At 42.1% G+C, this 16548-nt stretch overlaps 1 protein-coding gene across 2 annotated transcripts in view; it reads right to left on the reverse strand.

Moving 5' to 3' along the window:
• b4galt2 (UDP-Gal:betaGlcNAc beta 1,4- galactosyltransferase, polypeptide 2) overlaps positions 1-16548 on the reverse strand; it is a 51501-nt gene that overhangs the window by 27437 nt on the left and 7516 nt on the right. For both annotated transcript variants that reach the window (XM_085930879.1, XM_085930878.1), the window contains exon 2: positions 12925-13715. In XM_085930879.1, the coding sequence (XP_085787005.1) occupies positions 12925-13255 (331 nt within the window). In that variant the 5' untranslated portion in view covers positions 13256-13715. The remainder of the gene's footprint in view (positions 1-12924; positions 13716-16548) is intronic.

Consider the following 16548-nt stretch of genomic DNA (forward strand, 5'->3'; position numbering starts at 1 on the left):
AGAAGCCAACACGAGCAGCATTAGTTCACTGTGGGACAATAACGAGAACTGACTGTAACTCTTTAATGTTCCTGTTGTTCTTTTGTTCTTCACAGCAGCAACATAAAACAACCTGGGCGCCTCCATTTGTCTTCTTTCTCTGGTGCTCACATTTAATTACGATATCAAACGTAGTGGGGAGGATGGCTTGCGCAGGCTACCATCGTGGAAATCTGGGCTTGTGATTATTTAAAACAAACAGGCTGGCTGTGATTAATGGCTCACTTTGCGCCTTGAGGATTTTAAATTGAACTGCTAACACACACACACACAAGCACGCAGACAGAAAATAAAAGCTCAAATACGCTCCACTGATTTCACGTTGTTTCCTCTCCGTACAAATTAATATCTACAAATAGGGGAAAGCGCATAGATAAAAGTTAAAAGGCATAAAAGTTTCAAATGATAAAAAATTTGAGCTTATTGAACAAGACAACAGAGAAACAAAAGAGTGGTGGCGCGAGAACAACAGGCAGATGGTCACATCTTGGTCCAAAACGCCGTGAGGCAGATCCTGCATCAACGCCCAATGAGTCCATTCCAAAGCAGATGGTTTTCAACCTCTAAAAATGAACTAGCACCAAAACAAGAGGTCGAGAACTCCCATCCGGGTTACACATATTGTCTGATAACTAGCTAACTGTTAGCTTGTCTGGTACCCACAAGAAATAGAACAAGCTAGGCTAACTGTTAGCTAGCTATATTGCTAAATTAGCCACTTTAGCGTGGGCTGTTTTCATGTATTTCTGTTTCGGTAATTTTTTTTTTTAATTTATACCATTTATCCAACCAGCAGCTGCTTTGTGTCCTCATAAGGGTTTGTCATTGTAAATAATGAACGTCAGTTTAACATTTACGAAAATTGCCCAGAGTGTTTTCTGAGCAGATCAGGGAGCAAAAGTCATTCGTAAGACATCCGACAGCATGAGATAATTGCTCAGAATAATCTTTCAGGAATTTGGCAAGATTTTCGACATGTGTGCAACCCATTTAACAATACAAGCCACCTTCCTGGTGCTCAAAGAGAGCCAACAACAAGCCGGACTGGAACCAAACAGTAATTGATTGGCTCCTGTCGCAAACTTGCCTCTTGCCGGGACCAATTAGCGAGACGGGTTTCTAGGGAGTTGTCTCCCTGGCGACATGGATCCAATCCGTGACGAAAGCGTACACATGCTTCACATTGTTGGGTGGAGGGAAGAGCAAAAGAGAGAGAAAGATAAAGGCCTGACCTAAATACAGGTAATTCACCAAGTGGATCAGAGGCAGCAGGCAATGAGATGAATAGAAAGTTGCATATTTCTCTTTAAACATGATTCCATCTTCTTTGTTCCTTTTTTTTTTTAACTACAATGATTGAGCGATGGAGCGGCAGCGTGAAGCTAACTCATCTGTCACAATGGGAGACGTAGGACGAGCTGATAAACCACTTAAGCTTCCCTCCCACGCTGTAGAACAATGTTGAATTAAAAAAAACAAAAAACTGCATATGGGAATAACTTGAGAGCAGGACCTGAATAAACAACACACCAGGGACTATTATTAGCCCCTTTCACACCAACTCTAGAATTCGTACATCAAAGGCGTAACAGGGTTTATTTCCTTGTCTCTTATGGAGTGAACTCACCAAAGCGCATATTCACAAATCTGTTGCAACTTCACATGTTCATACAATTTGATGTGTGATGACGATTTTAAACTTCGCACATTGGTCATGGTTCTCGTCGATTTTGCGGTTCAACTTTTTTTTTTCCCAATGTTTTACCAGGTAAGCCAATTGAGAACACTTTCTCATATACATACAATGGCGACCTGGAGGCAAGGTGTGTGAAGTATCTTGCCCAAGGACACAACGACATGTGACTGTGACAGAGCTGGGATCGAGCCGCCAACCCTCCGGTTACTAAATGACCCACTCTACTGCCTGAGCCACAGCCGGTACCGGCATTTGTAGTTTTTTTTTGGTGGGTATTCAAGGTGGCAGCGTGAGCAGTGAGTCCTGACTCCAGAGTGTTAAACTTCACACTGTGGTATGGTGCCACTACCCACTTCTGTTACGATTCTAATACGGCACCGTATGTTGGCAAATAGGGCAGGTCAATTCACCGCATGAGCCTCTCTGTGTTGAAAGCAATTGTCACTGTCATGCACATGTGCGAACTTGGACTTTGGACATTGATCTGTCTGAAAGGCACAGGTGAAGAAATACCAACTTACTGTTCGGCCAGTTACTGGAAACGGAGTGCAAAAGTGGCTAAAGTCTGCAACAATTACTTTCAACACAGAAGGGGGAAAAGCAGTGAGTGATAGTGTTACAATTGGTACTCTGGTTCGCCGCTAGCTAGCGAATCAGGACATGGGACAAGAGAGAAAGTGACAAAAGGACAGAAGTGTGCAAGGACAAAATTTGTCAGTCTGATTCAAGACAGTCCGTCCTTGTGCTAAAGGCCATGTGGAAGATATACATACTCAGAAGATGGATGGGAGATTAATAAAGAGGATTTGTTGTACTTTTCAGTAAGCTTGAAACACTAAAAATAATCTGGTTTGCTGCAAAACCCACACACTTAACATAAAACCCAATAAAAGCTTACATTTGCCTTCAAATCAAGGGCTTGAAGAAGCTCTTTTCGGGTTGAGCTTCGTAGATCAAGCATACCGGCCTGATCTGACCTTTGAACACTGTCAACAACGTCACAGGCAACGTTCACATGAAACAACATCGGCGGTTGTAGTTTCAACAATCGACAGGAAACTCAAAACAAAACAGCAATTTCGTCAGTCCACTTCTAATGTGTCAAGCTGTGGTTCCGTTCAACACACTACCGTAATTTTCGGACTATAAATCGCTCCGAAGTATAAGTCGCACCAGCCATAAAATGCACAATAAAGTGAAAAAAAAACATATATAAGTCGCACCGGAGTATATGTCGCACTTTTGGGGCAAATTTATTTGTCAAAATCCATCACAAAAAACAGACATGAACCAGCAACAACAGGCTAAACAATATGGTATGCTGTGGTATTTTGACATATACACAAACAAGGAGCTGAGAACGGGCCTGACGTAACATTCAGAGTTATTCAAGTAAGTATTACATAAATAACACATTTATCAAACCATCTGTGTCACTCCAATTCATTAAATCCATCGATCTTGCTTTATGTAAACAATGCCGCGTATCCGCCGCATATGCTGACGTCGGACCCGTTGTAAGTTGCATTTCTAATTATTCCACAGACCCATATAACGATATATAAAGTATAATAACAATCATATTACAACAATATTATCAAACAATCTGTGTCACTCCAAATCATTAAATCCATCGATCAAATTTCTCATTCTTTATGTCAACAACGCCGCCGTGCGCTGCAGAGATCTAGTATATAACTATATTGTAGCGTTAACAAAGTACCAGGAAAGACGTGGGTTTATATAACAACAATATTATCAAACCATCTGTGTCACTCCAAATCATGAAATCCATCGATCAAATTCCTCGTTCTTTATGTCAACAACGCCGCGCGTGCCCTGCAGAGATCTAGTATATAACGATATTGTAGCGTGAACAAAGTACCAGGAAAGACGTGGGCTTGGTAAACGGCTCTTTATTTAACAAAACAAGAGTTCAATGAGCCATTAACTACTGAACTTCCAGCCACGGAGGTGGAAGAGAGCTCCATAAATAGGACCGGGCGTGCGTAAAAGCCCCATTCACCGTCCCCGGACAGCCACCCGGCCGAGCGCCGGCCCCCGACTTCCATCCACGGAGGTGAAAGAGAGCTCCGTCGAGACGGACCGGGCGTGCGTAAAAGCCATAATAGTTTTTCAAACCTTCTGTGTCACTCCAAATCATTAAATCCTTCAAACTCTTCGTCCTCCGTGTCACTTACAAACAAAGCTGCTAATGATGCCGGTAGTACGTGGGGCCCTTCGTCATCCCGTGATCGAATCTTTGTCCTTTATGTAAACAACCGCCGCGCTGCTGACATCACTTGAAATTCAAATTACAGCAATCCCTTGTTACATCTTGGTTTGTTTATCGCGGTTTCCCTATTTTTTTCATTTTGAAAATTTTTGAAAAAATTCACATATAAGTCGCTCCTCAGTATAAGTCGCCTCCCCACCCAAACTAAGAAAAAAAACGCGACTTATCGTCCGAAAATTACGGTGTATGGACAAAGTTTTAAATTGGGCCATTTATTGAAGGTGCGCCTTATAGTCCGGTGAGCCTTATAGTCCGGAAAATTCGGTACTCTTTAACTGACTTGAGACATTACTATTACTACTTTGTTTTAGGTCCAGAAAAACAGAGTTCCTCAATAATTAACTTTTATGATGAGCGGGACATACCTCGAAAAGACAAACGAGCAACGTGCAGTAGCTCAGCGGGGAGCGAGCTTGGTTTTCTATATTTATTGATTTTTTTTTCACGGCGTACTGTATGTGTTGTGTGGAACGACACCAGGTTGTGTTTTGTAAATTTGTACTATAGGGCTGGCATGAAGTTCCCACAGGTAATTGATAAGAAATTGAGACGCTGTAATTGGATCTTATGAGATCTTATGTCCGAAACCTGCCCGCGTGTGTGTGTGTATTTGTGTGAGTGTGAGTGAGTGAGTGAGTGAGTGAGTGAGTGAGTGAGTGAGTGAGTGAGTGAGTGAGTGAGTGAGTGAGTGAGTGAGTGAGTGAGTGAGTGAGTGAGTGAGAGACAGAAAGAGATAGATAGAGGACTCCACGACTGCTACTATTGAGTCCTACTCTTTAGATCTTGTATAATGCATTGTCCATTTACAGGCCAAATGCCTCATTAACTAGATTGCACTTAAGTAGAGAGTCGAACTCCACCAAGCCAAACAAACAATCTTAATTTAGGTCAGCGGCGTCAGTCTGAAATAATTTGGATCTGTGTCTTGCAATGTCACGTTTAATGAAACCAACACAACAAAATTTGAGAGCCTATTGGTGTTTAAAAAAAAACAAAAAAAAACGAGGGGGTCAAAATGACCACAATTCACATAATGTATTTTGATTTTGTGTTTGACAGTGATTGTCAAACTTGGCCGTCATGGTGCACCCACACACAATTACCCAACCCACTGATTCCATTTTGATATAAAAAAGAAAAAAAAAAAAAAAAGAAAAAAAAAAGAAAAGAAAAAAAAAAAAGACCATAACTTCTGGAATGAGTACTTTCGTTGTGTTTCGTGGATTGTTGGAAGAGTTTTGAAAGTGTCTGAATTCGTAGTAGACCGATTATTAGCCGATTATCCAGAGCTGTATTTTTGTTTTTTGCTCAATTAACGATTGTCATTTGGAGGCTCGGGGGCTCCATGGGTGAATTTGGCTGTCATTTATTGATGTTGCTCAACATGCAGCCTAGTTCTTCCCCTAGTCACCATGGTAACAGAAGCCAGACTCATCATTGGCCCAGCGGTATACGTGGGGCGAGGTGAACCGTAGCTCATTTGCAAGAGACAGGATCGCCCTCTCAAAACAGGCGAAATCTAGCAAGACAAAATAATAAAGTGCAAAAAGTCTCTTTTTTTTTTAAATCCCTGTGGTATTTTGACAAAAACGTGCTCCAGAAATATTATCACTTAAATTCTGAATCAAAAGCATAATGTCTTTAAGGTGTCACTGCAGTTTTCCGTCGGCGGACTGATAAGCACAAAAAGCCGCCATGACTATTTCCACTCACAATGAAAGAAACGTGCAAGAAAATCAAGCGGAAACCTCACAAATGTTTATCGTTTTTGTGAAAATGAATTCTAAAAGATTAAATTCTCCACATAAGAGAGAGTGAGTCACTAATCGCTCTCACACTAATTTCCCCGGAGTGAATATTTAGAGCACATTACAAAGATGATATTTGACGCCACGCCTTGCTTCTGTTCATTGCGCCCGAAACGACGCAAGTCCTTTGCTGGTTCCTGAGATGGATGCTAATTTCATCCGCGGCAGATGACGACACAGCAGATATCATCTTGTGGTTTTCTTCAAAACATCAATAAAACACAAACTGTGTTTTTATTTTTATCGCCACTGATAATCCTTTTAACTAATCCTCATCGAATCTCTCACAATGTTAATCTGCCAGGCGTGATGGCCCATATAAACATTGCGAATGGAGACCCGGCGTGAATAATGACATTGTTTTGGTTCATTTGTTGGCAACAACTTAAGGCTTTCACATGCTGGCGGGCTAATGTGTTAATTTTATTGTTGTACATGACCAGCGTTAGCCAATAAACAAAATCATAATCGCAGATAATCTTACTAACATGACACTGTGTTGCCAATTTAGACAGAGTCCTGCCCAACATTTAGAACCAATGCATGCCTAACCCTAAGGACTGTCATGTTTTCAAAGGAATCTTTCCGATATCAAAAAACCATAGCCATGGCTTGGAGGAGGAATGCAAAATGCAAAAACCATACAAGTGAAAAACAAGCAATTGTAAAGCAGAAAGAAGGAAAAATCAATCACATCCATTTTGTACTCCCAGCAAAATTCATTCATTTTCAGTTTTGAACCAAGACCTTGCTACCCTGTTATTATAACATATTGTAGTATTATTTGTGAGGAAACTGGTAGCACACGACAGGCTAAAGCATACAACACTGTCGGTTTTATTAGCGTTGGGCAAAGCAAGGAAGTTGGCAACAGAAATAGAAAGAAAAGAAATAATTCATGCAAACTCTCCTTTGGGTTGAAAATTAGAGCACTGCACCAAGAAGGAGAAGGTCATTTAAAAGCAAATTTATGGCAGCCATTAGGGCGTCAAAAGGAGACCTTTTTCCCTCCCAAACCGATGGGTTCTTTCGCAATTTAGGGCTTAAATGGCTCGATCGAGAGGTTGAAAGTAGCTAATGCTATTAATTAATGAACACAAACATATACAGTGGAATGTGGAAAGTTACAATTGTCCACTGCTTTGGGAAGAATTTCTACAAGATTGTGAAGTAAATCTCTGTTCATGCACATCCCAAATCCAATGAATGAATGAATGAATCAATCAATCAATCAATCAATCAATCAATCAATCAATCAATCAATCAATCAATATAAATAGTTAGCCATTGTACTAGCGAGCTAGCGGGTTAGTGACACATGCATGGGCGGATGGCCAACTAGCAGTTGGTGTTCATAGCTATAGCAGTTAGTGGACTTAGCACTTGAATGTCTGAGTGTCATAAAAGCCAAAATAACCTCAACACATTGATATGGCTTTGAGAGTTCTTCCGAGTTTTCAAATCAACTCTTGATGACGTGATGGTATGTCAGTGAGCTAGCTAGCTAGCAGCTAACATTTGCAAGTAGCAAGTTGGATTTATGTATCTTAATAATAATAATATTAATAATAAATTATATTTATAACGCACTTTATATTCGGAGGAATCTCAAAGTGCTACATGGCAAGTAAAAACAAGAATAAAAAGCAAGGACAAGTATAAAACAACTGGACGACAACCAGGATATAAAAACAGGAATTACAGAAATGCCAAAGTAAAGAGGTGAGTTTTAAGTCCGGTTTTGAAAGAGTCAGTGGATTGGGGTGCTCTTAGGTGGTCGGGGAGGGAGTTCCACAGTGTGGGGGCTGCATGGCAGAAGGCCCGGTCGCCCATGGTGCGCAGCTTGGTGTTGGGGACATGGAGAAGGTGAGAATTGGATGAGCGGAGGCTTCGGGTGGCAGATTTGGGGGCAAGGAGTTCTTTGAGGTATGGGGGAGCATGTCCGAGGATGCACTGGTGAGTGAGGAGGGCGATCTTGTAATTTATTCGAAATTTGATGGGGAGCCAGTGCAGAGAACGGAGGATGGGTGTGATGTGGTCGCTTTTCCGCACCCTCATCAGGATCCTAGCAGCGCAGTTTTGGATGTACTGGAACCTCTGGAGGCTCTTGCTAGGGTCCCGATGAGGAGTGCGTTACAGTAGTCTAGCCTGGAGGAGACAAAGGCGTGGACAAGTTTCTCAGCATCTGTCAGGGTAAGTGTGGGGCGGAGTTTGGAAATGTTCCTGAGGTGGAAGAAGGAGGTTTTGCAGATGTGTTTTATGTGTGACTCTAGGTTGAGTTGAGAGTCCAGTATCACACCCAGGTCGGTGACAGTGGCTGAGAGGGAGATTGTGTGACCGGCGAATGAGATGCTTGTGATTGGGCAGGTATGGATCTGATTGGGAGTGCCAAATAACATGGCTTGGGTTTTATCGCTGTTGACTTGTAGGAAGCTGAGATTCATCCACGCCTTTATCTCCTCCAGACACAGTGAGAGGATGGATGAGGGAGATGGATGAGGCTGGGTTGCAGAGGGTGGGGGGTTGAGTTTGAGGTATAGCTGGGTGTCGTCCGCGTAACAATGATATGAGATGCCGAACTTCCTGATTATAGTGCCAAGGGGTAGCATGTAGAAAATGAAGAGGGTAGGACCGAGTACAGATCCCTGGGGGACACCGGAGGTGACTGTGTGTGTGTCTGATTTTTTCCCTCCCAGGGAAACGTACTCGGTTCGGTTCGAGAGGTAGGACTGAAGCCAGGTTAGAGCAGTGCCAGAGAATCCAGTGGAGTGAAGTTGGTTAAGGAGGATGTTGTGGTGGACAGTGTCAAATGCAGCGGACAGATCCAACAAAATGAGGAGTGACGAGGAGCCTGCATCGGCAGCCATGAGAAGGTCGTTGGTGACCCTAACAAGGGCTGTTTCGGTGCTGTGGCCAGAGCGAAAACCGGATTGAAATTTCTCAGCGATGTTATTGCGGGTGAGATGGGCGTGAAGTTGGGCAGCTTCACGATCTTCAGGATCTTGCTCTATCCTTACTTTCGAATGACTGCATCCATTGCAGAGTTAATTGAATATGTTCCGTTTCTAAAGCACAATAGTAGACTCTAACAATGTTGCGAGCTGTGCTTTAACCCACAAAGAAGTTTTAATTTAATAAGCAACCAGAACAGACAGCGTGTGGGTGTTTGTATAAAAGTAAAAGCTCGGCGGGGAGCGCCACAAGCAGACACGACAAAAGGTTGGCAATTCTTAACGATGAAAAGGGGGCTATTGGCTACGTTTTGGGGGCACTAATTTAAAAAGTAAATTGGCTAGATGACAGGAGGATCATGTCAGCACAATGGCGCTCCCTACACGAAGTTATGCCAGGAGAGGAAAAAGCTACGGGAGGAAGCACAGGAAGAAAATATTGAGAGGCTCAGCCAGAATCTCATCTTTATTCTGTCATGTTTTGATAAGAGCTCATAAAAACATTTATACAATTACAATAAAAAGTTGTGTTCTGTTAATGACAGCATCAAAGTTGATGTGTCATTTTGATAAAAAGGCTCACAGTATGTAGAAGCCAGTAGGCGGCTCAGCTTATTAGGTTTGACGTTTGTGTGTCTGTCTGGATAATTTAGATGTTACAAAAACTAATCTAATAGATGCATTGTATTGTACATAAAAGGAGACATATCAAGAAAAATAACTGTCTAAACTTTTGTTACTGTATCAGCCTATTTACCAAAATGTCTGCGAGCAAGCTATTCTGAATTTTGACGAAAAAGCTAGTTTTACGTCCATCAATTGACGTCCTCTGCTTTCTGGAATGAAATAAAAAGATAAACTGCAATTATCTCAGCTCATAAACAAAGTTTACACACAGACATTCAACAGATTTATTACAACACCTGTTTTTCACTAATTGTACAAAACCATCTCCGTTAAAGAGGTAATAGCTGAGCCTATTCCGAACTTGTTGCTAATCAAAACAGCTGCACCTTTCAAAGTATAAAAACAGTCTCCATGTATTTCCATCCGTGAACAATCTTTTTTTTTTAAATACTGCCAATATTGGGTATTCTTCCAACATTAGCTCCAAAACCCCCATCTGCACTGCAGCAAACAAAACCTCCAAAATGCGGTAATCATTATTCAGTTGGCCGTTATTTTTCTACGAGTTCATTCAGGCTCTGGCTCACATGCATCGAGTTGGCAAACACACACAGAAACACACACACTTGGCTGCAGGAGAACACCAGCTGACAGGTGCTGCCTCTATGAGTGGCTCGCATCCACCCATTATGTACTCTGTGTGTGTGTTTTGTGTGTGTGTGTGTGTGTGTGTGTGTGTGTGTGTGTGTGTGTGTGTGTGTGTGTGTGTGTGTGTGTGTGTGTTTGCGTGCGTGCGTGCGTGCGTGCGTGCGTACGTGCGTGCGTGCGTATGTCCCTTGGAGTCCAACCAGCCCACCCCCTCACCTCTCCACCTGCACTTCCTTCCTTTTCTTTCCCACCAACTTTCCCACCATCCTTCTTAAAAAGCTCTTCTCTCACCATCTCACATAGTACGAGAGCGAGATGAGCTATAAGGGCACACCTGGGCCTGCCATGAATACCAAAACATTGTCAAGTCCCCGAAGAGTCTTGGGAGTGCTGAGACCTCTTCAAAGCAAATGAGAATAGCAATTAGATTAGAAAGCAAAAGCTCGTCAACGAGTGTTTTACAGGCGAGAAAGAAAAGCGCAGCATTTGAGTGTGTTTAATGACAACAATACAATTATACAATTAGCGTCATACGCGTTTTTTGTAATTGCATAACTATAGTATAGTCCCAGGTTTTTATCTTGAACAATATTTCATAAATATATTCCTTTGCTTCTGAAAGAGGTTTGATTATGGAACTAATGCTCTACAGGTCACGTTTTTTGTTGTTGGCTACAACTGGGTTTTAATTACCGTAATTCCCGGACTATAAGGCGCACCTAAAGACCTAAAATTTTCTCAAAAGCCGACAGTGCACCTTATAGTCCGGTGCGCCTTATATATGGATCAATTTATGAATTTGTTGATCCATACTGGTTGTACACAGTGCTCTGCCAAAATTTTCAGTATGTTTTACTACAACTAGTAAATTACAAGGTTGCATCGCTTACCAGCATTACGGCAACCGTGGTCAGGGGACGTCACTGAATAGCTGTTGTACCCGTGAGGCTATTTTATGTCAAAATAGGCTGCTCTGTTAATGTTTCGAGTAAATTTACGGATCGATATGGAAGGGAAACAAAGGTAAGCAGTACCAAGGTGTTAGATCGAACTTTAGTCAGTTCCAATCATTTCTTAAGCCCTCGTTTGAGAAACGCGATTGTTGACACTTTGCTGAGGCTCATGGGAGTCTGCGAGCTGAGGCTCATGGGAGTTTGCGGGTGGCTAATGCTATAGTGATAGCTGCTATACGCACGAGGCTATTTCATGTCAAAATAGGCTGCTCTGTTAATGTTTCGAGTACATTTACGGATCGATACAGAAGGGAAACATAGGTAAGCAGTACCAAGGTCTTAGATCAAACCTTAGTCAGTTCTGATCATTTTTCTAAGCCCTTGTTTGAGAAGTGCGATTGTTTACACTTTGCTGAGGCTCATGGGAGTTTGCAGGTGGCTAATGCTATAGTGATAGCTGCTATACGCACGAGGCCATTTCATGTCAAAATCGGCTGCTCTGTTAATGTTTCGAGTACATTTACGGATTGATATGGAAGGGAAACATAGGTAAGCAATACCAAGGTGTTAGATCAAACTTTAGTCAGTTGTGATCATTTTATAGGATAGTTTGAGAAACGCGATTGTTTACAGAGGGCTCATTAATTATTGGCTAGTTGATGCATATCGCAACCCTAGTCAACCGCAGTTTGTTGCAGTATAGCTTCTATTTTATGCGCCTTATAATCCGGTGCGCATTATATATGAACAAAGTTTTAAAATGGGCCGTTCATTGAAGGTGAGGTTTATAATCCGGTGCACCTTTTGGTCCGGAAAATACGGTATATCCAATTTTTTATTTTTTATTTAATTCATTCACTAAAACAATTAAATGTTACACCTCTGAATCTGTGTTTATGCGTATGAGAATATGCATGTGTGTGTGTGTGCATGCGTGTATGTTTGTGTGTGCGCAACTACAAAAGTATCCTGATTATAGCATCGCAATGAAAGGATTGAAGTTGAACCATGAGAAAGCCGCATGTTTGCAGAAATATATCTACCGCAAGTGTCTACATCAACACGGCGGGGCATCTGAACACGCTTGCCGGATCCGGGCACATCGGGAGAGAAAGAAAAGAGCAGCAGGTGATGTCTGGCGAGGTAAGTGACAAATTCACGGCCACCCGCTGAGTATCTGATGCACGCTGCTTACAAAAAAAGAATCTCATCCGAGCTCCTTGTGGAAAACACACCGCTGGATCTTTTGATGCCACAGTCGAATATGAAAGAAAACCAGCTAATCTGCAGTAAACATTATCAAACATTTTTGATTCCACATGAAGCTTGGGTTGTTTTTGGCAAGCAACTGCCGTGAGGTCTCGCTGAGAGAAGAAACAGCACTACACTTGATATTAAATCCATTTTCTGTTGCGGATCGGCCAGAAAAACTACAGTAGCTCTGCTGCTAATTGGTAAAAGACTGGAGGTGCTTGTAGCTTTCCAAAATCTTAAAAAAGGGGAACAATAAAGGCCTGGTAGCTTAAAAATCAATTTCTTGCCTATTCAAAACTCTAACTACAAATTTTATTTTTGTCATAATAGGACGGATTAAATAGATGAGTCATGCCCAAGACAAAACAAAAAGTGGTTTGAAGCAGCCATTTTGGGCAAATATATTTGGATGAACTCCAACCAAAGAATTTGCCCAAATTAACACCAACTGTAAGAGGAAACTGCATTATTTTTGGTCTGGTCCTACTCATGCGGGCACAGCATGTTTGATTATTACATCAAGGAGTAAAATCTTAAAAAATTGATTTCTGAAGAACTGAAATACTCTTTTGGTGTTGACAATGCCTGAATTAACAAATGGCATGGCTTTGCTGGCGGACAGAGCGTAGGGAATTCATTGAGGTTGACTCACCAAGACCAGGGGGGTTTTCAGGACACGGCGGCAGGGGCTTGGGCGAAGGCGGCCGATTGGCGTACGGCTGCGCGGTGGGCCCCGCCTGCTCGCCTGTGGCCAGGTAGCTAGCCGCGGTAGCGTTGAGCCTGGAAATGTTGTAAAAGTAGAAATGATGTCCACTGGCGTTGCGAGAGCCGTTGCGCACGTTGTTGAAGCGGCTGAAGAGGTCGAAGCGCTGCGAGTAGACATCAAAGTAGAGGATCATCATGATGAGGAAGTGGAGCAGGCAAAGGAACAGGACGCCCTTGCAGATGCGCTCCAGAGTTCGGCCCAACATCAACCGGGTCATGGCCGAGGACAACGAGCGGCGGACGACCGCCGGCCACGACAAAGATGGCGCGGCGCCGTTGCAATCATGCGCTCATCGCGACGGCCTTGTGGTCGATATCCCGATGGACAAGAATTCTACAGCGTATGCAGTTCACCTTTCTTTGCATTGGGTCTTTGGGAGACACACGAGGGCTCCAATCAAATTCCAAGCTGCTACTTTGGTCCCAAAGTTTCCCTGCATGACCGTCGGATCCAAAACTATTTGATCAGAATGGATCCCGTGTAGACGGAGCACGCTCGAGCAAGGATAATGAGCGTTATCTCAGGTATAAGGCAATGCGATATGTGCTCATGCTCCAACGGCGGTTGGCAGCCATTCAGATGAATAAAAACATGGTCACGAGGTTCCGGCAACAGGTCATCCCGTTGCCGTCTGGGATGTTGGCGATGTAGACCTCCTGGATAGTGGTCTCAGGCACCTAAGAGGACAAAGTGAAATTAAATCAAATCAAATTGGAGTAGAATCTCAACTAGGGCTGTCCCTATCCAATATTTTCTTTTACAATATATTATTTCAGCTATTATTCCATTGATTAAACTAATAAAAAACAATTATTTGCAACAATTATCAGATCAGTTCTCACTGGCTCTGGGTATAACCAAGCCATGATCACTAATATAAGAACATTTTCCTGATCCCCCCCCCCCCAAAAAGCAGCAAATCCTGTTAAAGATCCGACCCGTTTCATTCCTGATTAAAATAAGTCTAAGAGTTTTTAGTAAAAGTAATTAAACACCCCACTTTCCTAAGTGTCCTTCTCCACTTCAAAAATCTGTCAGTAAAGACACCGCCAATTCATTACTCTTTCTGCAAGCCTACTCGCAGCCAAAAAAGGTCAGTGGAAATGATTCTTCAACAAAACAAAGATGAGAACAATGGTATCCCTGCAGTCGTTGTTTGAGCACTGAAAGACATGTAAGGTAAAAACGAGCTTGTTTTTTTATTTCACACTCCACACGGCTGGCTTGTTTGTCTCGCAGCGGGAGAAACTTCTTCATTAAAAACTTGGTGGAGGAACAGAGGAATGAGGCCATTAAATGTGCTACTGAGAAAACAACTTCTCCAGAGGTCCTCATGATGAAAAAACACGAGTTTGTGTCATATTTTATCACCAAGTAGTGTTGTTAGCGACACAAAAAAAATACACACAAATTTGACTGAATGTTTACTGCAAATCTTAAGATGGACTATTTAAGTTTTGATTTTTCTCCCCCAGCACCTTGTCGTTATTGGCCTTTTTTTTTTTTTTTTTGGCTTTTGTCAAATTTTGTCAGAACTTTAATTGAAAAGTTTTTTTTCTAATTCTTTCCCCTCCAATGCATCGCAATAGTCATCAATTTTACAGATTTTCGGTATTCATGGGCTGAACCAGTTCCTATCAGTCACAAACGTATAACTCTTGTATTGGCTCCAATTATACAAGTCTGTACCTAAATAAGTGCCCCATGAGCATTAGCATTAGCCAATAGCCTTACATATTAGCCACATTAGCGTCCCATGTTCATAAAATGTTGAATTTGATTGTCAATAAATACATTTCAGTTCAAGAATGAGTCAATAAGAAGCCCAAGTGACTTATATTTTTTACTATGCACAGTCCCGAAGAAATGTGGGAAGATAAGATGGCCTCCTGAGTGTTTAACTTTATCTCCTTTTTATGCAGTTGCAGTATTTATATTTAATAGCTCGGCAGGGCTTCGTCGTGACGTTGGCGCTGACACAATTACGATGGCAACTCTCTCGACGGTGTGTGTTCGCTAAAACTTAAGTGCAACTTTATGTCTGGCTGTATGTATGTGCTTGTGTGTGTGTGTGAATCAAATCAGTCGAGTGAAGTCGCTTGGGTCATGGCTTTAAATTGGAGACTTTAATTCAAGATGAAGGAGCATTGGAAGGGAAATGTTTCATGCCGTTCTCTCATCATTTCTGCTCGTCCCATAAATGTAATGGATGCCTCATGCGCAGCTGCAATGTTTTATCCCAAGTTGACACACATGCACGTCTGCGCGCACACACACAAACATGATCACGGGTTCTAAAGAACCAGGGAACCTCAAATATAAATTGTCCATAAATGTCAATATTTGAGAATGATTTATCACGTTGATTTAGAGTCATTGAATCGTGCCAGTGTACCTAATGTTGTGGCTGATGAGTGTCTTTTCCTGTGTGTGTGTGTGTGTGTGTGTGTGTGTGTGTGTGTGTGTGTGTGTGTGTGTGTGTGTGTGTGTGTGTGTGTGTGTGTGTGTGTGTGTGTGTGTGTGTGTGTTTCGCAGATGTTTTCAGTAGAGCCCTCAGGCTTATTGTATATCCTCAACTCATGTGGAAGATGACATTTTGTCTCATTCGAGCGGGAACAATGTGGATGTAAAAACAAAAAAAAATGTTTACGGCTCATGACTGGAGCTTGAGGAGACGTTATTGTGCAAAGATTGCAAAAAGCAAACATTTAACAACCTGCAGATCGCTCCTCCTTTCACCTTTCTCCGTTCCCCTACCTCAAGTTGCTGCTTATCAAAAATGCATCAGCAAGGCTACACCTGATCATCTGGAGCACATCTTGCTGGAGGCAAGTTTAGTTCCCCCAATCCCACAGCACAACACAACTGGACAGACAGACAGAAGAAGCAATGGAAGGTTGCTAGCTCAGAACTACGGTAGCTAAAATGCCAGGTGCGAAACCACAACTTCCTGGTTAATGTCATGCATGGGTCCTTTTTTGTGTCTCTAGATGACGGACCAACTTTGTGTGTGTCAAACTGGTATTGGAGACAAATTTTTCTAACTCTCAAGGGCTATAAAATAAATATTTGGGATTTATGAGAGTTCTATTTGGAGCCCCTAAAATACACATTTTGACAACACCATCATATTTAATTTACATAACAGTTGCTGATGTCATTTCTTTGAATGGATTACATGGCCGTCATGGAAGGCGACAGCATGAGAATTTTAGTGTGTGTGTGTGTTAATATCGAAGCAAGTGCTTGAGAATTTAGGTCATGTTTTGGTCATAAAACATAAATATGCAGCGGGATGGCAGTGGGTATGCTTCATTCAGGCTCTAATACATAGGTGTCAAACTCAAGGCCCGGGGACCAGATACGACCCGCCACATCATTTTATGTGGCCTGCAAAGACAAATTGTGCATGGACTTCATGGGTCAATACTAAAATTAGAAATTGTCATGTCTTTTTTAAAATACAGAAATTGAGAGCAATTTTTATTACCATTCATCTTTTTAAAATAT

The sequence above is a fragment of the Syngnathus leptorhynchus genome, chromosome 14 (assembly GCF_054491065.1).
Source record: "Syngnathus leptorhynchus isolate UIUO chromosome 14, UIUO_Slep, whole genome shotgun sequence".
In the NCBI taxonomy this organism is placed as follows: Eukaryota; Metazoa; Chordata; class Actinopteri; order Syngnathiformes; family Syngnathidae; genus Syngnathus; species Syngnathus leptorhynchus.